Source organism: Mycteria americana, chromosome 2 (genome assembly GCF_035582795.1).
Source record: "Mycteria americana isolate JAX WOST 10 ecotype Jacksonville Zoo and Gardens chromosome 2, USCA_MyAme_1.0, whole genome shotgun sequence".
Classification (NCBI taxonomy): domain Eukaryota; kingdom Metazoa; phylum Chordata; class Aves; order Ciconiiformes; family Ciconiidae; genus Mycteria; species Mycteria americana.
The window spans coordinates 49,189,671-49,216,443 of record NC_134366.1 but is presented as its reverse complement, the minus strand read 5'-3'; the positions used below and the strand labels follow the sequence as shown (position 1 = coordinate 49,216,443).

The 26,773-nt window shown below is 38.6% G+C and overlaps 1 protein-coding gene across 4 annotated transcripts; it reads left to right on the top strand.

The window, feature by feature from the left end:
- The first annotated feature begins 122 nt into the window (after nt 1–122).
- TOPBP1 (DNA topoisomerase II binding protein 1) lies at nt 123–26,550 on the top strand. Of its 4 annotated transcripts, none has more exons than XM_075493315.1 (28): nt 123–190; nt 569–656; nt 1,231–1,365; nt 1,957–2,100; nt 2,902–3,083; nt 3,226–3,419; nt 4,248–4,427; nt 5,471–5,640; nt 6,193–6,356; nt 6,858–7,105; nt 7,381–7,700; nt 8,521–8,693; nt 9,709–9,920; nt 11,212–11,504; nt 12,743–12,916; nt 13,972–14,081; nt 15,193–15,316; nt 15,699–15,848; nt 16,354–16,462; nt 17,053–17,245; nt 18,078–18,226; nt 19,358–19,521; nt 20,459–20,573; nt 21,104–21,267; nt 22,156–22,296; nt 23,467–23,556; nt 24,028–24,189; nt 24,586–26,550. In XM_075493315.1, exons 2-28 carry the CDS (start codon nt 576–578, stop codon nt 24,727–24,729), a joined length of 4,485 nt encoding a protein of 1,494 aa, XP_075349430.1. In that variant the 5' UTR covers nt 123–190; nt 569–575; the 3' UTR covers nt 24,730–26,550. The 4 variants fall into 4 exon arrangements, with proteins under 4 accessions (XP_075349430.1, XP_075349432.1, XP_075349433.1 ...); XM_075493318.1 differs by having other exon boundaries at nt 128–176; nt 18,078–18,304; nt 24,586–26,549; XM_075493314.1 differs by having other exon boundaries at nt 130–190; nt 18,078–18,304; nt 24,586–26,549.
- The last annotated feature ends 223 nt before the right edge of the window (nt 26,551–26,773 follow it).

Sequence of the window (26,773 nt, the reverse complement as noted above, 5' to 3'; positions counted from 1 at the left end):
CACGCGCGGTTCCGTAACGACGTGCAACCACTCCCCGCACGCATCTCTGGCAGCGCATGCGCCTTCCTCGCTCTCCCACGTCCCGCCCCGCCCTCTGGAGACACCGCCCTCTCCATCTCGGCCCTTCTCTGCGCCTGCGTAGTGAGAGGGCCGCCGCTTTCCCGCCAGCCGTGGAGGTGCTGGGTGGTGGGTGAGGGGCTGGGGTCGGGCTCCCGTCCCGCCTTGGGGTCGGGGCCGGGATCGCGGTGCGGTGCGTGGTTAAACCGTTAGTGCCGAGCACCCGCTGCGGAGTAGAGGCCGGTGGGTGTGCGGGAGCCTGGAGGTGGGCGCATCGGGCGGCAGCAGGGCCCCGGCGTGAGGAGGGGGCCTTGTGGGGAAGGGGCCTCCCGGTGGGCCCGCTTTCCCCCGCCCCTCTCTGGCAGAAGTCGGCGGCGTGGGGCAGGCCCGTGGGCCGGCGGGCACAGGGACGGGGACGAGAGGGGTTCCGCAGCTCCTGGAGGTGGGCGGTGCGCCCCGTCACTGCGCGGTTCCGGGAATGTCAGGATGCTTACTGGGTTTTGCTTCTCAGTGAAAGGATGAAAGGTAGTAAGGAGCCATTTTTTGTGAAATTCATAAAGTCTGCTGGGAACTCGGAGTATTTTTTTAAAGCTCTTGAGGTAAGTAGGTTTGATTACCTTCCTCAGTGAGTTTGGTGAATTATCTAATTAAATGACTTCTGTGGTTGACTTAGTTGTAGCTTATATACATCTGGAAATAAAGCTATTTCTCTAATAGAGGTGTTTAGTGTTTAATAAAGTTTGTGGAACAAGAACAATTTTGTTGAAGAAATTACTTGAACAAGAAATAATTATAATTTCAAAACCTATTGACGTTTAGTGAAGTGACACGTAGCTTGGAAGGTCTGGATGGTGGTCACTCATCTAAGCACTAAGCAAACTTAGGAAGGGCACTGTGGATTGTTTTCCACCTTGAGAAGTTAGTGGAAGCTACAGGCACTGTATGGCAGGATCAGGTCCTGAAAGTTTGTATGATGAATGTTTAAGTCTGCATATTGTGAAGACTCGGGGGAATAAGAGGGACCCCCGTGAGGTATTTTAACCATTTCTTCTGCCAGTATATTCTTGCATGGTAGCTTTGGTGTGAGCTGTTTCAAGTAGATGTACCTGTGTAGTTTCCACAGGGTGAGCTGTTTGTGATTTGTTAATCAAATGTTGCACTGTTTACCTGCAGTCTATAAAAGAATTTCAGTCAGAAGAATATCTCCAGATCCTTGAAGAAAAAGCAGCACTCAGTATAAAAGAAAATGATAAATCACTTTACATTTGTGACCCTTTTAGAGGCACTGTTTTCAATCACCTCAAAAAGGTATGCTACTCATCAACTTACTTCTAGCTATATTCTTTCTTTTCTAGAAGCACTCCTGTCCATACTTACACTCTGTATGTTCTCTCTTATTGCACTGAATATAGCAGTATGAAGTATTCACAATAAAATCTTTAAAACTTCACTGCATCTTCTATTTAGGGAAGAAGATGACTAGCAAAGCATAAGGATTATTTTGAAGCATGTGGAAAAATAAATAGTATGATCAGTTCTGATTCTGCTGGAATCGCTAAGCTGGCTCTCAGACTTTTTTACGTCCTGAGTAACATGATTTCGTTTGACCTGCAAGGAATTGCCCAGCAGGCAAAGATAGGCTAGCTGGAATTCTCTGACATGTTAGCTATAGCATCTGCTGCTTTTACTGAGGCTGGAAAACCTACAAGGCTTGTACTGAAAATCCACAGCTGAAAGTAAAAACAAAACTGTCAACTACCTGGAGATGCTAGAGGAGGAGGAGAGACCAAGGGCCCCGTCTTCCTCAGGATTCAGGGACAAGGAAAGTCTTCCTCATACCAGTGTACCTTCTGCTAATTTTCTTTGGTTTTTTTTTTTTTTTCTGTTATTTTATTGCAGCTTGGTTGTAGAATTGTTGGACCACAGGCAGTCCTGTACTGTATGCAGTCCCAGCGATGTGTCCCAAGAGCTGAGTATCCTGTGTACAATATGACCATGGCTGATGTAACGGTATCCTGTACAAGCCTTGAAAAAGATGTTAGGGTAATGCATTGTACAAAATGGATTGTTTAGCTGATTATTGTTGACATTTGCTTCAGATGGCTCATTACTAAGGCAGCAGTCATACCATATATGTCTAACTGTGCCTGTGTCTAGATATATCTAGTCTTTCTATAGTTAGTAGACTATGTATAATTTATGTAGAGAGTTGTATGGAGAAAGAGGGAGTCTTACAAGTATATGTGCTATATAAATGTGTATGTAGTGGTGTATTTATGCATGCACATGTGTATATTACATAAGCAGAGCCATATATATGATTTCAGCTGTATTAATATGGAAGTAAATGTATGTTTTAGGGATTTTTATTAACTGATTAGATGGATCACTTATCTTGCTAGTTTGTCTGCAGCTATAATGCTACAGACAACGTGCTCTATTTCTGGTTCCTCAAAAGTACATAGTAAAAATTGGATACCCAGTCAGCTATGGTTTAAATAGTTTATCTTAGAAGTTTACTTTTTATTTATTCTGATATCTCTTTCTAATTTATACTACCTAAAATGTCAACCATCCGTAAAATTTTACTCGTACAGTATGATTGTAGTATTTTTATTAAGGGCACATATTATGTTCAGCTTATCATAAATGCAAATAAAATGGAAATTATATTTTATGGGGTTTATGGCTTCCACATATATCCATTTTGTATTTTTGAACAGTTTTTTAGGAAAAAACATGGACAATTTAAATCCATGATTTGGTTTTTAAGGTGAACATGAGTGTGATGTAGGTTCTTTCTTTTTTCTTGATAATTTTCTATAATTTTTTTTCCCCACCCAGGAAGAAGTTCATAAATATGTGCAGATGATGGGTGGACGTGTGTACAGAGACCTCAATGTGTCAGTAACTCATCTTATAGCTGGAGAAGTTGGCAGCAAAAAATACTTAGTAGCTGCTTCCCTGAAAAAACCTATTTTGCTTCCCTCTTGGGTTAAGACACTGTGGGATAAGTCTCAGCAAAGGTATAAAAAACAAAGGAAAACAAAACTGTTTTTGTTTTGGGGACTGGTAATTCTTATGGTGATACAAACTACTTTTTTTTTTCTGGTTGCTTATACTTGGAAAAAAAAAATTATTTTGTTTTTCTTTCTTTCATTCCTTTAGCATAATGAGGTACACTGATGTTAACATGGAAGACTATGCTTGTCCTGTGTTCCTTGGCTGTACAATTTGCGTAACTGGCTTAAGTAGTTCAGACAGGAAAGAAGTCCAGCGCCTCACTGCTGAACATGGTGGGCAGTATACGGGGCAGCTCAAGATGAATGAATGTACTCACCTCATAGTTCAAGATCCAAAAGGTAGAACTCTCAGAGTAAATACTACTTTCACTTCTTGAGTTGAAGTAGTGTGAATATGCATAAGCATAAGAGTTTGAACTGTCTCTGTCTCTGCTTCAGTGTTGCCCTTACTACTTCTGTGTAGGGAATCACTGTGGATAGGACGAGTAACACAGGGCACCTTTACTTTGCTCTAAAGGCATGAGAAAGAGAACAAACAAGGGGGGGGGGGGGGAAGACCCAGATGGTATTTAAGAGAAGAAAAAGGGAGAATCCTAGAGGCGATGGAAGAATAAAGAAAAACTATGGGGTTTTGGGAGAGCTGGATAGGACTTAATTTATATGCTGATTGAAATTGGATTGTGGACTAATGTTTTTTAACTGATCTATTCTTTGTGCCTTCTGAACTCCCTACTAAGATGAAATGAAAGCTCCCTTTCTTTCATCTTGGGAAGACGAAAGGATTGTAGTTTTATTGTGAGAAGAATGGGAAGGGTTTTCTTGTTTCCCCAATTTCCCTCCCTTTCCCCATGGGGAAGTAAATTTTTTTCCCTGTGCTTGAAAGCTTTAAAGCCTTTTCTTTTTTCTTTTCTTTTTTTTTTTTTTGTTTAGTACCCTGTTATACTGTACCCATGAGCTAGCCATCAATGAGATTTTTTACTCTAATTTTAAATAAAGGGGAATAAATAAGCAGGTTATCAGAAGGGTCCAGGATAACACAACTTGCACATTAAAATCAGTTATCTGAATTTTTAAATTTTCTTAAAGTCCATCCATCTTTCAGCAATCACTGTTTGAAGCATTAGCCTTTTAGTAACTTGTGATTTTTATTTTGTTTACTTTTGAAAGGTCAGAAGTATGAATGTGCCAAAAAATGGAATGTGCACTGTGTGTCTGTGCAGTGGTTTTCTGACAGCATTGAGAAAGGCTTCTGTCAGGATGAGACAATATATAAAATAGAGGCTGGATCAAACCGGAGTAATATACCCAGTACATCAACACCTACGAATCATGCCAGCAAGCCTGATAGTAAGTTAGTCCTTTTTAAAATATATTAAAGTAAGGTAGGAAACATTTGTAGTAAGGAGGAAGAACTGTTTCAAATTAGCAGAGTGCTGCCTGGTTTTGCAATGCTGTTTTGACAGTTTGGGTTCTGATTCTGCTTATGCTTAAAACACAACAGATTACTTTTATGCACATCTAATATTCCAACATGTGTAGAATTAAAACATGGGAATAATTGTTTAAAAAGTAAACTTGGATTAGGCGTATGATTGTCTGCTTAAGAATAAGTGGTGTATATTTCTAAGTCCTAAAAAAAGACTGTTCATACATTTGTAGCTTAAAACAAGTGTCTGTTATGAATTAAATCTTACAGCAGTCTTAGGGGGAAAACAAATGCTGATTTGGGGGTTTTTTTTAAATTTTTTTTTTCTTCATATATTTGTCTTCACTTACTCCATGCTATTAACAGAAGGAAAATTAAAATCATTTTGTATAAAACATGGTAGCATGAAAGACAGCCAGTTTTAAATGTGTCTTTCCAAACACCTGTTAACTGACTACTACTTCAGGAAATGACTGAGCAGGAGCACTGGGTGAGCACTACCAACGGAGCACTGAGAATTCAAGTTAGGTGTTATGGAAACTCCATATAACTCTTTTAAATCACAGAGCTTCAAGTTGACTTCTCTTTAGTACAGAGAGGCCTCTCTATTTTTAAGAGTATTTCTAATAGGTGGCCACAAAACTGGAATAAAAGCTTTGAAAACTGGTTTAATTGGCTGCTATCTCATAGATGACCTCCATTTGGGAATAAACAGAAGGTGCATAAGCATTCTTGCTAGTAAGACCATACTCAATCTGTGTGTAAATAAAACCCTTGATTTAACCTTACCTAGTACTAGTACCTTACTAAGTACTAGCTACTTACCTAGTATTTTTTATTTTTCAGACTTTACCTTCTAGCCCAACAAAATCATATGTGGCAGTTTTGTATTTTGTTTAGTGAGGCAGCGGAGAGAGATGAGCCAAAACTAATGCATCTTTTTAAATTTTACTTTTGTTTAAAGATCATACCCTTTCGGACGTCAGCCACATTTCCAATATCAATTTGAGTGGTGTTAACGAAACTGCATGTAGTTCTGCTATGAGCAGCAGACTGGATCCTCTTCCTGATGAGCTGGAAAACGTGGATATAAGTTCTTTTCCTGCCCCTGAAGATTTGTTAGATGGGTGTCGAGTATGTTTAACAATGTATACTTTGAAATGTTCAGTCTTACCCTGTGGAAGCAACTAACTTGAGGCACTGGCAATTGCTGCTTGACTAAATTGTTGTTTCCTTGGTCAGTTGCAAATGCTGGATTTGTTTTGTGTCCACATGCTGTAGCTTGCATGTGTGTCTATATATATATGTGTATGTGTATATAATTGTATTAAATATGTAGTATAAATATAAAATTATGTATTTATAGACAGATATATTTAAACACTATAGTGAATGGGTTCTAGAATTGGTGTGTGGTTTTGGGTGGGGTTTTTTTTTTTGGTTGTACGACTTTGGGCATCATTCTATTAGTAAATATTGAAGTTTTGCTAGATTAATTTGCAAAGATAAATTAATCCAATTCTAAATTTTCTGCTTCTCAGAAGCTGCACCACTTGCTTCTGTGTTCTACAGCAGTCAAAACAAGTTATACCAAAATATCCTACTTTATTTCTTCTTTTTAATTTTTTTTTACTTTTTTTTTTTCTGTTTTTAAAAGGCTTTTTTGTTGCTCTGTTCTCATTGTAGATCTATCTGTGTGGCTTCAGCGGCAGGAAGTTGGACAAGATGAGAAGGCTTATTAATTGCGGTGGTGGTGTTCGATTTAATCAACTTAATGAAGATGTTACCCATGTCATTTTGGGGGAAAATAATGATGAGCTGAAACACTTTTTGGACAAGACAGCTCACAGGTTCTCATAACTATATTGCTTAAGGTCTACTTCTGCCTTGTTTTCTTTCTCCCACCATCTTATAAACAGGAAAACAAAATCCTAAACAGTTCTTGACTTAAATGAGAAGACTTACAGCTAGTATTCATAAGTACATCCTTGTGTGCTCTTGAATACTGTAGTTCTTTGGTTAGCCATGAGTCACCTTAGTGAACAGAAAAATGAGTATTCTTATTGGTGAAAAGAGGTATTAACATGTATTTGTTAATATATTGAGGAGGAAGGATTTGGCAACCCAGCAGTGGCAGATATAATTTATGTTATAGAAAATAAGTATGAAATTCTCTGTTCTCAGACTGAAAGAATTAAAAAATCTTGAGGTCTGTAAAGTTCCCAAAGCTTGCTTAGTGTTGGAGTTACAAACTTCAGATGCGTGTATATATTAGTATTTGCAGAGCAGGAAAGAAGAATCACGGTTCTGAAACCTGCTGTAACTTGTTTGTATAACACTTTATTTTATAGGCCTCATGTAGTAACAGCAAAATGGTTGCTGGAGTCATTTAGTAAAGGTCATCTACATCCAGTGGAGCAGTATATCCCTCTAAACTACCAGCTGTTGGAGAACCCCATTTTGGAGCGACCTGGAATGAAGTCAGTTCTTCCCAAAAATAACAGTGTCTTGAAGAAAGAAGCTGTGAATGTTATAAAGCACCAGAAAGCTGCTGAAGACGACTTCCTCTCACTATATGTAAATAATCATTCTACATTAGGTACGTTCTAGGCTCAGCATTACATGGGAAGTTTAACTGCTCATAATTAGCATTTGAGTTTTGCAGCATTTGCTTATTAATGTACTAGATGTGGCTAGCTTTTAAACTTCTATATTGTGTTTTAGAAATCAAATTTAAACAGGCCTATATAGAGCAGTTTTTAACTGAAATGTGACTGAAAACAGCGGAATACTGTCATTTCTTCATGAAACTCTTTTGAGTTGTCTTTGATGTTCTTGTCAAGCAATTACTATGGTTGGTCTTTTTCCTTTCAGATGAAGTTGAAAAACTAACATCCAGTACCTTCAATGATGTTGCTCACTTGACTGTTCAGGGAGAGAATCAATCTTCTGTCTGTAATGGTTCTTTGGGAGAGTCTTCTGCACTGGTTGAAGGAGGCTTATTTGTCAGAAAGAGATTTCTTCTTTTGGGTTTTGGTGACGAGGACGAGTCCTGCATTGCAGATATTATAAAGGAGAATGCTGGGAAAATTCTGCCACTGCAAAGCCGAACCATTGCAGACTATGCTGTGGTACCTTTATTGGGGTGCACAGTGAAGCCAACTGTTGGTGATGTTGTCACAAATACATGGCTGGTAAGGGAGTTATACTTTCAGTTCCATGAGTAAACAGGTATCTGTATTAGAAATATGTCTTGTCAGAATGCAGAGTTACTGGCGGCTTAAGAAATATAAGATAAGAAAGATAAGAAATATACTTGGAGGATAGCCTTGTTTCATCTGAAATGCACTAAATGAAAGCATGCTTTAAAGCCTTTGCATCTGTAAGGTATCTTTCACCTGTTTCATTTTATTTTCTATAGGCTTGTTAAATAGTTCATTGTCATGACTGAAAGGCTTCTTATATGAAAATTTAACAGCATTCTCTCTAAATAATGAATCGTAGAAGGAGCTAGTTAACTAATAATGATTTCTTTTGATATCTTTGTGCTTACTTTTTTTTGTTTCATGTTTTTTATAGCTTTTTAACTTGTGGCAGAAGAGCAACTCAGCTTTATAGCTCAAAGTCAAAAAATATTAACCATATTTGCCAAGAGCGGGCACATGATGTAGATTAACTGCTGTTAGTATTTTTCAGTACTAGGCAAGTTTCTGTGAAGTAAATCTATACAGACCCTCAGATCATGCCTTGAACTACTTTAAGGGAGCCTCCAGGGCTGGAAGAGTAGTAACTGAAAAGTTCTGAATAATGCCTTAGTATGTCAAACACAACAAAATTAAAATCATCCAGAAAAGAATTTATCTGATTCAATGGAAAATAATTTGTCTCAGATGTAATGATGGAAGCAGGATTGTTTGTTGTTCAGTCCATAAATGCTGTTCAGTTGCTGAAATATTGTTGGGTTTACTGCTATTTGGCTTGATTTGCATTGTTCTCTCTTGCACCTTCTTTAAGATAACATGTGTGGAACAGCAGCTCCTTTTAGATCCCCGGTCCAATCCACTTTTCACACCAGTCCCAGTAATGGAAGGAGTTACGCCTCTGGAAGGTTGTGTTCTTTCTTTTAGCCAGTTCACTGGAGCAGAGAGAGACTCCCTGGTTTATCTGGCAGGACTGCTAGGAGCAAGGTATGTCTCCTGTCACCTGTTTCTTCTTGTTCTTAGACAGGCAGTGTGATGAAATCCATTATGCATTTCATTTGTTCTTTTACAGGAGTAACAAATATTAGAGTTAAAGCTCTTTTGGATTCTCTTCATTTACAAAACCTATTGCTGAAGCAATGAGACATTATTATATAGTTCTCTTATTTTCCTCTCCTTTAGAGAAACTTAGTCAGTATTCACACAGCCTAATTTCTACCAGAATACGCTCAGTCTCTTATTTCCCAATGACCAAGTCTCAGTAACTTTTTGCTCTGCTCTAGAACAGAGGGGAAAAAAAAAAAAGTCAGTTTTTCGGATCTCAGGCCTTCTGAGTTGCTTTTCAGTTGTCCAGGAGTGGACCATTGTTCCTCTTCTTCAGTACTCTCTCATTCAGCCTCATAACCAGTGATAGTGCACCATTTCTTAGGAGCTGGGATGGTGAATTATTTGCTCCCAATTCTTCAGGATCTTTGAAAAACATTAAGAAAAACATGTTTAGTCATGAAGTGGCAAAATTGTATAGCTTAAGGTATCATTTGATCTGATTTGTAGTCTGCTTGAACTAAATTCTTTGCTGGTGAGTTCTCAGTCCTCCCAGCTTCTTGAAAGATTAGGTCCTTGATGATAAGAGAAAAACTGTAATATAGAGAAAACTGTTTCCAAATGAACAATAATGCTTGTTGGCTCCAGAAAGGAATCCAGCCTGTCCCATTAATCTTGCAGAAGAATGTTAGGCCCAGTGTATGATTTGGAAATGGGATATGTGAGGACTTCTGGAGTATGAGAAATGTTATGTTTTCAATACTGATAGAAGCAAAACACTACTGTTTAATTTTTTTTTGTGCGTGTGTAGGTTAGGCTGTAAAGTGCAAAGTAGATGGCCTTAGATAATTCCACTGGTTCTTTTTCTGTTGCTTTTAATGCCTTTTATAATATTGTAAACGTGCCCTAGATCAATTTTGTTAATGACTAAATTAATGTTTTATTAATCTAATTTTAGAGTCCAAGAATTCTTTGTGCGGAAAGCCAATGCAAAAAAGGGAATGTTTGCCAGTACCCATCTTGTAGTGAGAGAACCAGATGGTTCCAAGTATGGAGCTGCAAAGAAGTGGAATTTGCCAGCAGTCACTGTAGCTTGGCTTTTGGAGTCTGCAAGGACAGGAAAGAGAGCCGATGAGTGCAAGTTCTTGGTTGAAAATGCAGAGGCTGAAGGTTGGTTATTAGCAAGTTAGGGAGTATGATTGTGTCATTGTACTGTTCGTTCACAATAAAGAAGGCAGGTATGATGAAATTTTTTTCCTAACACCTTTGAAGTATTAGAGCTAAAGGATATTTTTCCAGGTATTGTTTCCATATTTTTTTTTCCTGCTGTTGAGTCGTGATTATAGAAATGATACTGTGTGTTTGCTGCAAGTTTCTTGGAGCTAGTGGAGTCTTGTGGTTATCAGTCAGTTGGGAATCAAGCTCCGTGTCTCAGCTTTGTCTTTTCTGATATATATGCTGCTCTGTAGATTGCATGGGAATTAATGATAGATCCAGCTTAGAATTTCATACTTGTTGGTCTGCCATGACTCGATGCCTCTCTACTCAGTCCTTCATGCCTACTTCATCTTCTGATGCTTCTGCTCCTTTTCCAGTTATTTCACACCTTTTATTTGGCAATATTTCTTCCATATTAAGATGCAGACTACAGTGATTTAATACTGAATGTTAGTAGACCTATTTTACCAGTACCCTTGTGAATTAATTATATGGGTCACTAAGTCAGAGGACAAAAGGTATGTTGTTGGCATAGGCATATCTTATCTGTATATTACATTTTTAAGGAAAAGGGCGGGGGGAAGGGGAAATGAGCAGTAAAATGTAAAAGCAATTCTTGTACTAATCTTTTTCAGCTATAAAGATGATGAGTCATGCTTATCTAGAAGTGTTTATGATGGATAAGCTTTAAGGGTTTATTCCTGGCTAAATCTTGGTCCTATTAATCCAAAGGCATAAGGGACTGGAAGTGTACATAATGACCTAAAGAAGTGAGATTCAGAGTCATGAATACGAAAGAAATTTTACATTGCATGGAAAGTAAGGAACCAGGGAGGAGGAATTGCCTTTAATGTTGAAAGGGAAGGGTTTGTTGTATATTACATCTTTTTCTTGGATTTGTATTTTGATAGTTGTTGTACGATGTATGTGAGCTATACAGGTATGTGTGGAACTGCAAACAGTGTGAGTGGGCCAGGGGTTGCTTGCTCTTTTTCAGATGCTTAGGGTCAAGCTCAGTACCAATGTAATTCAAATTAAGTAGTTAACTGGAAGAGACACTTAAGGTACTGGCTTTTAAAGTATAATTGTCAGTTTAGAGCATTTATTGGGGTGATATGAATTATTTCTTTAGGGGAAGGAAGGTCAGATGAACTTTCAGTTGTTTAAATAAAAGTGTATGTGAGATCTGTGTTAAAAAGAAAAATCAGATTGCTTACTTATGTTTTCTTTGTTTCTTTTAAAGATAAGGAGAGTTCCATTACGCAGCTTAGCAAGACACCAGCAACTGTTAAATCTCCTGATTCAGAACAACCTACTTATCTCCTTGAAGCCAGAAAAAAAACAGCTGTGACCCCTCTTGATATCAACAGGTTCCAGAGTAAAGCTTTCCAAGCTGTAATCTCTCATCATATTGGGAAGAAGACAACCCCTCTTGCACAAGGGGGGCTGCCACAGAAAGAACCGTCTTTACATCTTGATACACCGTCAAAATTTCTTTCCAAAGACAAGTTATTCAAGCCTTCTTTTGATGTAAAGGTGATCATCTTTGCAAATTTTTTAGTCTGTAGAGCCAGTAGGGTTAAAGATGCGCATACATTTAAATACAGCACAGAAACCTGTGCTTACACCTTTTTATGCTGTTAACATACAGGCTTCGCATGTTGAATGAAGTCAGGAAAACTGGCTCTGTTTATTTACATATATTTCTAGTTAATGACCTGTGGACTAAATTTATTGACTAGTAGATGCTATAATGTCCTTAACAAAGCTCCTTTATGTTTATTGCATCATATGCTCATGTGTTCTACACCTCACGCAGTACACAGTCTGTGTTCTTTACATCTAAAGACTGAGAAATCTATTACAAAACCGGAAGAATCTAGTGTTCTCTTTAGATAGTTCTGCTTCGTGAAAAGAAGGCTCCAGGGAAACCTTATAGCAGCCTTCCAGTACTTAAAGGGGGCCTACAGGAAAGACAGGGAGGGACTCTTTATCAGGGATTGTAGTGATAGGACAAGGGGTAATGGTTTTAAACTGAAAGAGGGTGGAGTTAGATTAGATATAAGGAAGAAATTCTTTGCTGTGAGGGTGATGAGGCACTGGAACAGGTTGCCTGGAGAAGTTGTGGATGCCCCCTCCCTGAAAGTACTCAAGGCCAGGTTGAATGGGGCTTTGAGCAACCTGGTCTAGTGGAAGGTGTCCCTGACCATGGCAGGGGGGTTGGAACGAGATGATCTTTAAGGTTCCTTCCAACCTAAACGATTCTGTGATTCAGTTGGTACTCTGCTTTTTGAAATCTAATAATTCACCACTGATAATTTTCAAAAGCAAGATGTTCTAGACCAAAATTTTTTTTTTTTTTTTTTTTTTTAAAAAGGCAGTAGGAAAATTGGTGTTTGAAAGGTACAGATAGTCACACGCTCATACGCAACTCTTGTGGGGGGAGGTATTAGTAAATTAAAGTAATTGGTTGGGATTAGCAATACCTGGGTTTGGCCACTGGCTTTTCCACTGAGGGCAGTTTTCATTGATGGCAGTGAAAAAGATTAATAATATATCTTTCTGTTTTGCTTATGCAGACTCTAAGATTGGGGTTGTCTTGTACTGCTTTTGTGCAATGCTACTAGAGTTGCACTTGCTAGGTGCTACTGTAGTACACCATCCTGGTTTAGGCGTGTGAAGTCTTACTATAGACTATATTTGTGAAACTTGCACTTGAATGAGAATTTTGTAATGTGTTTGTAAAAGTCAGTCCGTTGCTTCTTTTTTGGTAGGATGCTCTGGCAGCTTTGGAAACTCCTGGAGGTCCTGATCAAAAAACCAGGAAACTGAGCACCCCTCTCTCTGAAGTCATCGGTAGAAACTTGAAATTGGCACTGGCAAACAGCACACGGCATACAGTAGCTCTTACTGCCAGCCCTCAGTTGACCACTGCACAGCCAGAAGCAGTAGGAAATTTTGGTTTTGAGTTTCTGGAGCATAGGCTTAATTAAGAAAATGCCATATCTTTCGTGATTTAAGTTACAAAGGAGTTTGTGAATTGTTCTTTGTGATATATTTGTGTAGAAATCCATATGATTATGCATTCTTCAATGACAGTTAAAGGAAGGTAAGATAGAAGAGTTTCCTCCTGGAAGGCAAAGAATTTTAAAACCTTTTTCTACTGTCTGTACTACTATCTTGAATATTAAGCAGTTGCTAAGTAACATGGCATAGAAATATGTACCAATTTAGACTTTGTAGTATTGGGATGAGAGGATTTCATCACACGTAAGAAATTCCCAGGCTCCAGATGAGCAGGGTTAAATATTTTGTATTGGACTAAAGTTAGGAGTTCTTTTTTTAATACATGTGTCTTCTTTTCCTATCTTCCTCTGTAAGGCGCTGCTCTTCTGCTTACTAGGGGACACAAGATGTGATCAGTTGCTTATCCCCTTACAGAGACATGTTATGTTATCCTTTCTTGTAGTCATCTTGCCTCTTCAGTCTAATATACCCTAGTGAGAGAAAATAGAAGATGATGTAGGAGGAAAGGGAGTATTTATTACTGCCATGTTATTACACTGTTCAATGTAGAGGAGGGGCAAGAAAGCTAATGGCCTTCAGCAAGGGAAGGCTATCACTTCTTATTTTGTAACTCCATATTCTTATTTTTTTTTCACTCCAGTACAGTGAAATACTTCTGTGGCATCGGGTGTAATAATTCCCTAATTTCAGTGTTCAGGAAGTGCTCGGTCTGTGATGGAAAGAGCAGAATATGTTCCAGGGAGAATGGCTGAGAGTGAATCTTTTGTCTTTGGATTCCTAGTGCATGGAATGATAATAGTGCTGGGTTTTGACCATGGAGTTTGGGAGTAGCTAAAATAGAGAAAATATGTTTATCTTAGTTTTGTTGTTATTGCATATTTTACTACATGCTACACTGAATATTAAAGTACTTTTATTATTGATACAGAAACCTTCCAAACATGACTCTCCTATTTTTTCCCTGCTGCTTGAACAGGAAGAAGAGCCCAAGCCTCTAGCTGATGTTGTTATATGTGTTAGTAAAAAACTTAGTAAGAAGCAAAGTGAACTGAATGCAGTAGCAGCTTCTCTTGGGGCAGACTACAGGTATCAACTGATACAAACAGCTTCTAAGCTTCTACATTGATGTGACATCTAATAAATATGAGTCTTGGCATTCTAATATGCTTATCTCTATGACCTTTTGCTATAGCTAAACATTAGATTTCACCACCTTAAACAATTTCTATTGCAAAATAAGGCTATCCACTTCTAATGGGAAATAAGGCCATCTTTCCTCCCTGCCTCCTCAGTCTCTGTGTTCTTGATAAGTCTGTCCTGGAAAGACTGTTTGTCCTGAAGTCTTCCTGAATTGCAGAAAAATGTTTGTTTCTTTTCTTCTTTTTTGAAGAAAACTATGAAACATTTTTAGCTTTTGGGAAGTTTAAAATTTGCTTTATATTTTAGATTTTGAATCTGATCTGAATTTGTGTGTGTTTCTCCCTGGCTCAAAACTAATTATGTTACAGACTGTAAGCATGGCTAAATTAGTGTGCTTAGAAAAGCTTAGGAAAAATAGGTTGTCACAAAGAGAAACTACAAACTAATCTTTGTGATTTAAGACAGAATTCTGCTCCCGCTAAATTTGATTTATATATTTTGTTACTGATTTCTATGACAAGTGTTATTATTCATAGTGTGGATGAGGAAGTTGCCCTTACGTTTGGTAGTAGCTTAGAAATGCTGAAGATATTTGCATTAGATAGCAAATAGTTTTTATCGGTTTAAATGTTAGAATCCTGCATTTTGTTCATTTTGAGCTTCAAGGAGCAGTATTTCACTTGCAGCTCCGTATGTCAATAAAAGAAAAAGCTCTCTCATCCTGGGTTGCCGGTTCTTTTCAGAAACTGATTCGAAACTCTACTAACTTAAATAAAAAAAAACACCAAGAAAAACTAAAGTAAAACCCCTCCTCTTCCATATGTTTATCAGATTTAGTTTTGTTTACTTCAGGAATGCTTTCAAAAGACACTGAAATTGTTCCATCCTGAAACTGAATGCTGTCTTTTTTGATGAAGAAATTGTTTATTTAGGCATAACAAAACAGGGAAAACAGTATTTTAACATGAATAAGGGATAGAACAATTTCTGGGATGAATTTCTAATACTTTTTGATAGGAAATGGTATCTTCAAGTTGTATTTTGTTTTCTTTTCTAGATGGTGCTTTGATGAAACAGTAACACACTTCATCTACAAGGGAGGACAAAATGACAACAATAAGGAATACAAATCTGTTAAAGAACGGGGTATACATATTGTTTCAGAACACTGGCTTTTAGAGGTATGGAGCTAACTTTGTTCCCTTATTAAAAGTGAAGGAAAATGGAGGTTTAAAACCAGTTATATGGCAATTGATTTTCTGTTTGAATTCATATTGAATATGTATAGGAACTGATGTTTCCCATCCTGCTTTGCATTTATAAATTGAGCGATCAGTTTTCACTGATGTACTTTTACTTTGTTCTCCATGAGGAGAGAAGAAATTCTCTTCCACTGAACATTTCTGCTGCATGTTTCCCAGAATGAGGGCCACATTTTTTCTCTTGTGTAAAGTACTTCTTTCGGTGGTGGTGTTCTTATATTTTTCCTATGTTTAGATGTGGGATTTCTCTTTTATCTCAGTCAGTTTCTCATCTTTCTTATGTTAACTGATGCTATTACAGAGTGCCCAAGAATATAAAAGGCTTCCTGAATCTCTCTTTCCTCACACTTACAATCCCAAAATGAGCCTGGACATCAGTGCAGTGCAAGATGTCAGGCTCTCCTCCTCCAGTAAACTTCAATCAACTGGAAAACCAGCAGAGGACAATGAGGTATAATGTGTGCTATGAATTCATGTTCTATGAAGCGATTTGGATTCAGTTAACTTAATTGTTATATTAACATATTAATAAAAAACGTTGATGCTTATTCAGCGATGCCCTGAATCAGGTTTAGCTTGTAATTAATAGTAGCTATCGCAGATGTTCCTTAAGGTTTTTCTGCATTTGTAATACTCCTCTTCTAGGGTGATGGAGGGAAACACAGGCGTTTCAGGATCAGAAGTGCTTTCCAAATTTGAAATGATGTAGGTCCAGTCTTCTTTTGTAGGTAACAAGATCCAGGGTGTGAACTTGCCTTAGTAGACATTTAGACCACAGAATAGGTGTTGTCATTGATGCTGCTGTTCACTGTTTTACTGTCATTGTGGTAGCAGAAAGGTTTGATTTACTCAAAGGCAAGTTTATTAATCTTGCTGAATTTATACAAGTGTTGAACATGGGTAAAAAGCAAAAAATTTTGGTGTTTGAGAATTCTACTTGTCTTAATTGTTTTTAGATTATTCCAGTGGATGAAGATGATGCTGAAGATGATGTAACTACTGACCGAATAAAGGAAATGGTCACTACAGGGGAAGAACAAATTGTAACAAGTGAATCCAAAGGAGGTGAATGTAAATCACTGTTTTCAAAATAGTTGTGGAACATCAAGCTATCAATGTAAGCCTCTTACAGTTTCAGGTGGTTCCAGATTAAGATCTGGAAGCTTTAGGTACTAATTTGTATACCAGTCAAGTACAGCTAGCCCTTATTGTTGCTGGATGTGAGGGAAGGGTTTTGCTCTCTGTTGTAAAGACTGACAGCCCATACGAAAATCATGATCATCCATTGCAAATTACTTAATTGCTGTTTCTTTGTTTTTAAAACACTGAAGTTTGTTTTTAACATGACAAATCACTGTTTTAGAGTATACTTTTTTTGTTATGTAAATGTGTTACAGGAGAATTGTGGCTGTAAGTTAGATCATGTGAGCAAATTCAGAAGTTAGCCAAATGGAGATTTCTACTTGTGTCTAGGAATAGGTGACTCAGGGCATATGTAGTTTTCCTAGATATTTTTGTCCCAGATAGCTTTTCCCCTTCTTAATGTATTGGTTTTGTCCTGATGCAGGAGAGGGAAGTTGACTGGAATTTCAGTTACTTTTCACTTGTTACAATATAACAGTCTTGATCTTTTGACTTTTCTTTCTTCTCTTAAGTTTTAACCCAAGCACTAGAAATGAGGGAGAACTTCCAAAGGCAGCTGCAGGAGATCATGTCTGCCACATCGCTAGTGAAACCACAAGGGCAAAGAGGTTCCCTTTCAAGGAACAGTTTTGATGGTTCTCCATCCACTTCCGATAGCACACGGTCTGTGCGAAATGGCCGCAGTAGGGTCTTGGAAGCTCTAAGGTATTGATTTGTGTTTCACAGTATCTTATTTTGTCTTCCCTGCGCGTTCTTAAACAGTCATTGAAACATGAATAGGTCTCCAGGGTTTTCAAATGTATTGTCTTTCTCTGCTGATGTACTTAAGTTGCTTCTCTTTCAATTCAGAATCTAACTGGACATGCTAGGTAAAGTCAGAATGAATGTTATCTTAAGCCATAATGGGTATCTCTTTGTTTTTGAAAAAATCATAGAATAGTATGATTGTGTTTTATTTAATTATGCCAACTGATTTATTTTCTTTCTCTTCAGATTAGTTAGTGTTCTTACAGATTTTGAAGAAACTGTTGCTGCAGTATTTCAGTATGTAGGTCATATACAAGTAGCAGGTATTCCTGCAAAGCACCTCTGTGAATGTTTCTCCTCTTTTCTTTTTCTTTTCTCTCTAAACAGAGAATAGGATTAGAGCTCTAACAATGATGCTGAGCTACAGTAAGAAAGTAATGGAAACTTTGCAAAATTATTCCTTTAGCTTGGTGTTTATTTGCAAATTAATAGGTTCAGTAAAGAGTAGAATACACCGATTTTGGAATAATTTATCAATATGACACGTAATAAAAACATCTCCTACCGATATTTTGGTTGCCTTTTTTCAGCCATGCTGACACTTAGGCCCACAAAGCCAGGCTGCTGGAGTTGCTTTTATACTGAAATTTTCCCCTTTCCTAGCCATGCTTTCTAATAATGAGGTCACTTGGATGCTACAGTTGATGTAATCATTAACACATTGCCTTCTAGTATGGTAGTCTTCTGTAAAACAAATGAATATTTAAGGTATATGTGCTTTTTTCCTCAGGCAATCCCGTCAGGCACTCACAGAAATCAACACAGAGCCATCCCAGAGTGAGCAGATCATCTGGGACGATCCTACTGCGAGGGAGGAGAGAGCAAGACTTGTCAGCAACTTTCAGTGGCCTAATAGTCCTTCCCAGTACACTGAGCAAGGTCAGAGCAATGTCAATAAGAACATGGATGAGTCTGCCTTCAAAGGATCTTTAGCTGATGCAGAGGTTGCGGGTATAGGTAAAATCAGAAATACAATATCCTTGTTCTTTGCTACAGCATCCATTTGATCTTTGGGACTTTTAAAATGCAGTAATGTTTGAATTCTCCTTTAAAAAAAAAAAGTGAGCATTGTTGGCATTTCTTGAATGCCAAAAATACAATTTTACATCTCTGAGCTCCATTATGTGCTGTTGTGTTTTGAAGAGAAGCTTTCCTATCCATTTGTGGTCAAACACCAAGGCAGCATCTGTCTTTAAAAATAGTCTGCATCAACTTTAGGAAATCTTCCAAATTTTTATTTGGAACCACAGCTGGTTTCCAAGTAACCATTCAGGTAGGTATAGTGGAATTCAGATGGGAATACTAGTAGCAGAATCTTTTTAATTATAGTGGAAATATTCATAGGTGAAGAATGGAGATATAGGAAGAAGATACCCATGAGCCCGAAAAACAGATGTGTCAGAGCTGCCGATGGACACGCTTAGGTCAGGATTCAGTGAAGATACTGTATTTATGTTCTATGTTCTTTTTGAAGTCTTTAGTCTACTGCTAGGACTAAGAAAGCAACATACTTATGTTTTTTCATCTGTTTTCGCGATCTCTCAGGAGGCAGGAATGGGAAGAAAGCAGAATCTTTTATTTCTCTCTCCACTGCCTCCCTCCTGCCCCCAACTCCTTCCCTCAGTCTACTTACAGAGTTTCTGCTTGTGGCAACAGTCTTCCTGAAAACTGACCCTGTCCTAGAGGAGGTTGAAGAAAATTAGCTAAAGGCATTCAATTGATTTTTGGTTCAACTGAATCAGTGTGGTTTAGCCAAAGAAATTAGGCCATTTGAGGTTTTTCTTGTTTTCAAAACAAGGTGTCCAGGCACATGAGTCTGCAATATTGCAATTGGTGGTTTGTGGTATAAGGAAGAGCATCTTTAAGAAAGGCAATGGTGAAATGTAACTGTGCATGTAGCAGCAGTTGTATTTTGTCCTTTTAGGATAGCTACTTTTTTTTTTTTTTAAACTTTATCCATAATTATATTCAGCCAAAGACAAGTCATGCAAAAAAGCTTTACTTTCACAGCTGTTCCAGAAGCTGAGGATGGAGATTTGATTGAAGGTCTAAAAAATCCTGTATGTCGAGATCCTGAAACACCAATTAAAGATCACTTGATCCCCACTCCGCAGGCCCCCAGCATTGCTTTCCCACTGGCTAACCCTCCTGTGGCACCGCAGCCCAAAGAAAAGGTTTGTCATATGAAGAAATGTTCATCATGATTTGTGTTATGAGAGATGTAGTGACACTCCAAGAACATTTGAACTTGACGGTAAATATAAAATAGGTGAATATCTGCATTTAAGAATCTTGAAGTGGATTACTTTTGTACAGTTCTATTTCTTTTTCCTCCTTTCTTTGAGATTTTGAACAAATAATGTTTGTTCAAGTAAATAACGCTTGTTTGTTCAGACAAATAAAGCTTTTTGTCCTGTTAGTTCCTGCTGGAATGCTGAGTTGGGCTTTGGAGTGGAGAGTTACAATGTGTATTACTCAGAACTCCTCCAGCCATGTTGGGATGATGGAAAAAAGTTTAGACTTTTGTTTCCTTGGTGCTATCTGGAATTTATGTTTAGATACAAACTGAAAATTATTTTTCTGCCAAAAACCTGGTTTAAAATTCTGCTTTGCTATAGTGAACTTGGAAGGGGCTAGGAAAATGAGTTTAGTCTTTTGCCCACAGTATATCATTTGATGCTCAAAGTTTCAGCAGCTATGTGTCCTCAAAGGCATAACGTGTCATGTTAGTACATAGGCTGTGGTGGAAACGCATAGAGGCCCTTGAAGTTATAGCAAGCCTGAATGAATGAGGCAGTGTGATAGATGGATGATGATTTCTTCATGTGTTCAACTTGGCATTTGGTGGATATGAATGAAGGATTAGTTTTTGTGACAGATTGGTTCAGTTGTGCCCTGAAGAAAGGGGGAACCAAGAGGATGTTAAGCAGGAGCCTAATGTTGATTTGATAAGGTCCAAGCTTTTGTCAAGTGATTGACAGGTTTGGTTCTGCTTTTCCTGGCTAAAAGAAAACTTAATATAAAAATAACCCAGAATGTTTGGCAGAGAAATAGTCAGCTGTCAACCTAATCTTTCTGTCATATTTTCAAAATCTGTTACTGTATTTCCAGGCTGTTACAGAAGATGAGAAGGCTGATGAAGAACCAGAAAAACACCGTAAATTTCAGCTGTCTTCTCTTAATCCTCAAGAAAGATTTGATTACTGCCATCTGATTGAGGAATTAGGTACCAGATATTTGTAAAATGCAAAGAATAGTATGTGTCTGTAAGCTGGTCAGCTGTGGCTCGTTGGAGAAAAGAAAGGGCTTCTGTTAATGACTCATCAGATTTGAGGTCTCAAATTTATGGCTTTCTGTGCTTGTGAGTGATTCTTTGAATATATTATTATTATGTGAGTGATCAGCTTTGCCATAAAACAGCAATGGTTTTGTCTTCTGGCAGTTTCTTTTAGCTATCTCCACAACGGCCTCATTCTTTACTGTTGGGAGTGCCCAGGACTGCTGTCCTCTGGTGTCTCTCTCGTTCCTGTCTGTGTTACAGTGGCACTTTATTTTTATCAGAGCCACTCTTTCCTGACTGCTGCTCCTTTCTTGCCAGCTTCTGCCCATGTCACTTCAATGATAATATTTTCAGTGTAAATTTGAGTTAAGTATATTTTTATCTGAATTCAAATAATTCTCACTTTGAGTTGATCCTTTCTGTGGTACACCATGACCCTTAAATATTTTGAATCAAATTCATTCCTCACTTCCAAGGTGGAATAGTACTTGAGAAACAGTGCTTTGATCCAAGTTGCACGCACATTGTTGTGGGACATCCTCTTCGAAACGAAAAATTCTTGGCTTCGATGGCAGCTGGAAAGTGGGTGCTTCATCGTTCCTACCTGGAGGCATGTAGAGGAGCTGGCTGCTTTGTTCAGGCATGTGACCTTATATCGAGAAATGAGTATGTTGCACCTTTTCTCATTTCTCTTTGTTTTGCACTACTAGGACAGGACTTAACCTCTCAAAAGCAATTAGCAGTTTGGGGTGCCCAAGCCTTGGGAGTTTTAGAGGATCCAAAGCCTGAGAAATTGAGAACCTTTTCTCTGAAAACTAGTCCTGGACCAAACTCCTAGTATAGGACAAATAAAATACCTATATTTTTATAGTGAGTTCTGAAAATTGAACCTTGAGTACCTTTTGGTAAATCCTCATTGGTATCAGCTAAAGTTATGTGGGTCTTGTTACACCAGGAATTAAATCCTGATCCTTTCAATAAATGAACATAATAGATTTAAGTGATCCATCTCTGTAACCACGTACATAAACATTTTTGAACACTCTTTTCCAAGTGCTCACCTCCCTAACCATTATTTCACACTTCTCCTGGGTCTAGTAGTTTTTTTACATTGACCAGGCTAACTTTAAAATAATGCCTGTAGACTGGTTCATATCTTTATGTATCAAAACCAACTTTCATTGTTTTGGAAGACACTGCAGAAATGTAGAGTCGATGGTGTCCAGAGCAGTGAGTTGCTTTGCTCTGCTGTTGCATTCCATTGCAAGAGGAATCTGGTTGTCTACAGTGTAACTTGATGTCACAGAAAACATGAGTTGACTTAGATACATAGATGCAATTAAGAGCCATATCTCTAATTTTAACTAGAGCTGTTTTGGCCAGATAAAATCAATATATAAAGCTAGAGTGACTTGGGATTTGTTCTAGGGTTTTTTTGTATTTTCATTTTGGTGTGGTTTTTAAATTTATTTTTCTGCTGGTAAAGTTGGCAGGACTGCTTTGTAATTCAAGCTTATGATTGTTCTAGGAAGAAGATTATGAGTGGGGAAGTAATTCCATACTTGATGTTTTGCCTGGAATCAATGTAAACCAGAAGAAACTAGCACTCGCAGCCATGAGGTGGAGGAAAAAAATTCATAAAGGGAGGCAAGAAACTGGTATTGTTGAGGTATTTAGATACTCATGTAAGTTGTACAGTGTGGGTGGACAGGACAGGGATTGTCACCAAGAAACTCAGAAACTTAACTGGCAGGGAAAGGTAATCTGCCTTGTTATTAAGAACAAAATGGCTTAACTGGATATATTCTAGTTAAGTAATTTTGTTTTAAAAAAACTTTTAGTGCTGGCATATTAAAAGTCTTAATCTCCTCCTGAACCATTGTTCATTTTTTGCAAAGCTGGAATGTGGCTACTTACGTATATAAACATTCCCCTGGCCATGAAGATTATGTTTACACTTCGCATCTCTGATTGGGGAGCTAGCCTAACTCGGCTTTACTAAGAAACCACAACTGGTACTGGCAGTAACAGTTACAAGTCCTGTGCTGTGCCGTATAGGTGAATACAGCTCTCTGGACAGCATTTTTATAGCTCTAGCAGTGAGCATACTGTTGTGCTTCAAACATGGCACAAGTTCGCACCTTTCCTAAAGCACCTTCCATTATTTTTATGGTGCAAGTTCCATAGTTTTTCAGTGAGATTTTTGCAAGTGGGAATTGGGCTCCACAAAGCCTTTTAATTCCTCTCTCAAATCAGGCATTGCAGTCAAATATCCATTGAAAAGTAGAAATACTGCTGATGTTTCAGTTGCATCAGGATAAATCTTGACTTGCATGTATTTTACAATAGCCTTTTTAAATGAACGCTTGTAACAAATCCTCTGTACCCCTTGCCTACTTGGAAACCAGAGTGAGTGCTTCTAGGAGGCAACCACTTGGCCCTAGGTGCTGTTACTGTAACTGAGTAGATAATGTAGTGCATGGGGTAGTGTGGAAATGTTGTTCCCAAGTAACTGTTTTTCTTAAGATGTGTTTCTGTAGATGAGTGTCTGGTGTTCTGGAAAAAATACTCATTGCCAAGGGTCTTTTCATAGATCAGTTTGCCCATCTTGCTATGCAGGTGAAAGGGCTTGGTGGCGAGTTGCCTGGCTGTATGGTGTTGGCCCAATAGTTGTATGTTATGTGGGGTTTTTTCTGCCATTTACACTTAAAGACAAAACTAGGTGATAGCAAATCTTCATCTGATGGATATTCACGAAAGGGGAAAATTATAGATCCATTAAGTCTTTGTACTTGTTTAGTACCGACGTACTTTTGACTAAATTGAGTCTTTTATCTAGGGAGCTTTCAGCGGCTGGAAAGTGATCCTGAATGTTGACCAAACCAAGGAAGCAGGATTCAGGCGCCTTCTTCAGTCAGGAGGAGCAAAAGTATGTAGTTTTTTTGAAAAAAGAATTAAATACACATGTTTGTTTTTTGTTTGTTTTTTTTTTTTTTTTTCTTTCTGTTAAACTCTGTGCTGGGCATTTTCCATGTGAGTAAAACGTCTTAACCAACAAAATTGCTTACACAGGATAGGTGAGACATGGTCAAAGGGTGGGAGGAAAAAGCTATGTCATCTTCATTTTGCATGGGGTCAGGCAGGGCAGCTTGTCTGAGGTCACACAAGTCAGTAGTGCTGGTGGGAACTGAAGATAGAATTTCTGTTCCCTGCTCTGATGAGAAGGATCACCCTTCTTGAAAGGTACGCGATGGTACAGAATGCAGCTGTAAATGGTATTTTATTTCCCATTGCTTTGCTAGTTAATTTGATGAGTGAAATTATAGGCCATGAACTGCATTTGTTTTGAGGAAGAAACACAAAAATAAACTCGTTTTTTCTGTCGTGTGTTAATCTGTAGGTGTTTTCTGGTCATTCTGTGTCTGTCTTTAAAGAAGCAACTCATCTCTTTGCTGACTTCAGTAAGCTGAAGCCGGATGACACCAGGATTAATGTAGCAGAGGCGGCAGCCCAGGGAGTGAACTGCCTGAAACCGGAGTACATTGCTGACTACCTCATCCAGGTGTGCATGCCTGAGGGTGCTTTTAGGGGTGCTCTTCACCTGCCCCACAGGTGCCCTGGCCTCCAACAACCCCAGCCACCTGAAGCCTCTGAAAGGGACTCCTGCTCTATGGGTCATGTGCCTCCTTTGCCAGGAATCGTGGCCAGAAGTGTCTATGCTGAGTATTTCAATCCGTGGCCTCAAATTTTAATTGCTATAACATGACTTGTTCTAGTGCTGGCAGTGGGATCTGTTGCAGGGTAGGGAGTTTACAAAACATATTCAAAATGTAGGTGTGCAGTGTTTGTTTGTTATTTTCAGTTTTAGAAAACTAATGAGCTGTTTCCTTCTTCTCAGAAGCTTCTTGAGCTAAAGAAAGACTTGAACTAAACCACTTTTTTTCTTCCTCTATTGAAGGATCCACCTCCCCCAATGGAGTCTTACTGCCTGCCAGAAGCTGAGTCTTACCTTCAGAATGACACAGAACTTGGAACTGGAGTATCCCAGAAAAGAAAAGCACTGGGAGAAATGAGCAGAGTGAAGCGATCCAGAATACACTGAGCAAATTCCATGGTTTTTAATTTGTACATTTTAAAATTCATATTTCTAATTTTTGTGATGAGAATGAAAAAATATAAGCTTTGAGTTTCACTTCTAATTTGTCCTGAGATTAAAATAACTTTACAGTAATACTCATAGGAAAGATTGCTTTGGTTACCAGTAGCATCTAAATATGTGGCAAGAACTCATCCAAAATGTCTCCAAAATGTCCTAACTGTCCCACTAATGATTTTGTTTAGGGACACCATTGTATAAAAATAGTTAAGAAATACTTTGAGATGCTTATCACATCTTTCATCTGTGTGTTGTGGGGAAAATACCAGTTGATAAGAATTATGTTGCATTTCCCACATAGTAATGGACTTAGGCTTTACATGAATTTTTCCTTTTTTGGTATTTTCTATTGGAGGGGAAAAAGGAAACGGCACAAAAAGAACTGGCTTGTAAATTTTTGTACTAGTAGAGGGTGTAATAAATTATTTCTATAAAACAGAGGTGCTGTTGAGGTACTGCCATTCTGAGTGCTAATGAATCTGTTCAGCAAACATGAACCAACTCTGTTTGACAAGAGGTGAAGTTTGTCTGACTGTGCTCCCTGTTTGAGTCTGCGACAGGAACCAGAGGCAGAACAAAGGTGTTAGTTTCCAGCAGCTGGAAATGTTCTTGGACAACCACAACATTTGACAAACTGTTTGACTTTTTAGTAACTATGGGGCCTGGGTCTCTATTTACTGAACTTACTGTATGTGAGTTGCACTGTGTTTGTCTGGGTAAAAGTGTTTTGTGCTTACGAAATCTGAAGATCTGTATTTAAGCAGCTAGAATTGCTGCAGCCTGTTTGAACAGAAAAGCACAGTTACACAAGACCAGTGGAGTTATCTGGGGAAATATATGTAACATCATTAAAGTCTATTTAATTTACCTCTTTATTGTTTTGAAGGGGGGGTATATTCTACGTTAATTTTCTAGCTGCTGAATAGTCTGTTTTATAGAAAGTCTTTGCATCGGTATCAGTTGCAGATACAAGGAAGGACGAGCCACAAGCATCTAAGCCCTATGCCATCTGGAGAATCTTGCTGTAGGCTGGGGAGAATGAGCCCCTTGGTGCTGTGGGGGAAGGCACAAGGGACCTGAGCTGTGGGAGTCTCCAGGTGAGAGAGAATGGGAAGGCAGCTTGCCTTTATGTGCAAGGCTGTACTTTGTGTGCTTCTGCGTCCTACTTTAGTGCAGTGGATGTTTTGTCAGTGAGCTCTGCAACATGCTGTTGGGATGACCTGAAGGAACTGTCAGGAGGGACTGAAAGATGCCAGTGAATGTGAGGGATTTGATTCTTTTTAAAAAGTGAAATCTGTGCTCCTAGCAGTGGGGGCTTAGGCTGTGGCAAGAGTGCTATGTTGAGTTGCAGCAACTACAGTCTTATCACCTGCTTTGCTTTTCTTGATCTTAACAGCTTGATGCTTTTTGCTATTTGTAGATGTCAAACATCTCTGATGTGCTCCAAGTCCACATGCTGACAATAATGCTGCTGTTAATGCCTTAAATCACATTTTGAATTAATTAACTTTGTATTTCTCTGGCAATTCTCTGTTCCACCTCCAAAATGCTGCTTTGCATTGCAGGCATTTTAAATAGGTGTGGATATTAGTCAGTGAGACCTAAGGGTTCTGTGACTTTATTATTTTTTTTTCTTCTTCTTCTTCCCTGTCCTCAGAAGAAGCTGCTGTGGAAGGGTAGTGCTGCTATTCTCACTTTACAGATAAGAAACCACTCCCTGACCCACTTAGCTAAGCTTTAAAGTCTTGGAGACACACAGTTCCTGCAGCTGCTGTGAATCCTGGGGGCAGGCAGAAGGGGAGATAAAGAAATAAAATCAGACGCATACCAACCTCCTGTGGAACCAGTAACTTGGGATCCAAGCATTACCTGTTCTCCAGCCATCTGCTCAGCTTGCGCCTATCTATATGCCACAAACAGGCCACAGCATATGCTGTGCTGCCCAGGTGGACATCAGCTGTAAGCCCGGGGGAAGGCAGGCACTAAGCAG

Bases quoted from the DNA above. Each gene is read 5' to 3' on its own strand.
- TOPBP1 (XM_075493318.1), top strand. From the start codon at position 576: ATGAAAGGTAGTAAGGAGCCATTTTTTGTGAAATTCATAAAGTCTGCT. The intron at 19,522-20,458 runs GTTTGTCATATG...CTGTATTTCCAG, and splicing joins CACCGCAGCCCAAAGAAAAG to GCTGTTACAGAAGATGAGAA. The intron at 20,574-21,103 runs GTACCAGATATT...CTCACTTCCAAG, and splicing joins CCATCTGATTGAGGAATTAG to GTGGAATAGTACTTGAGAAA.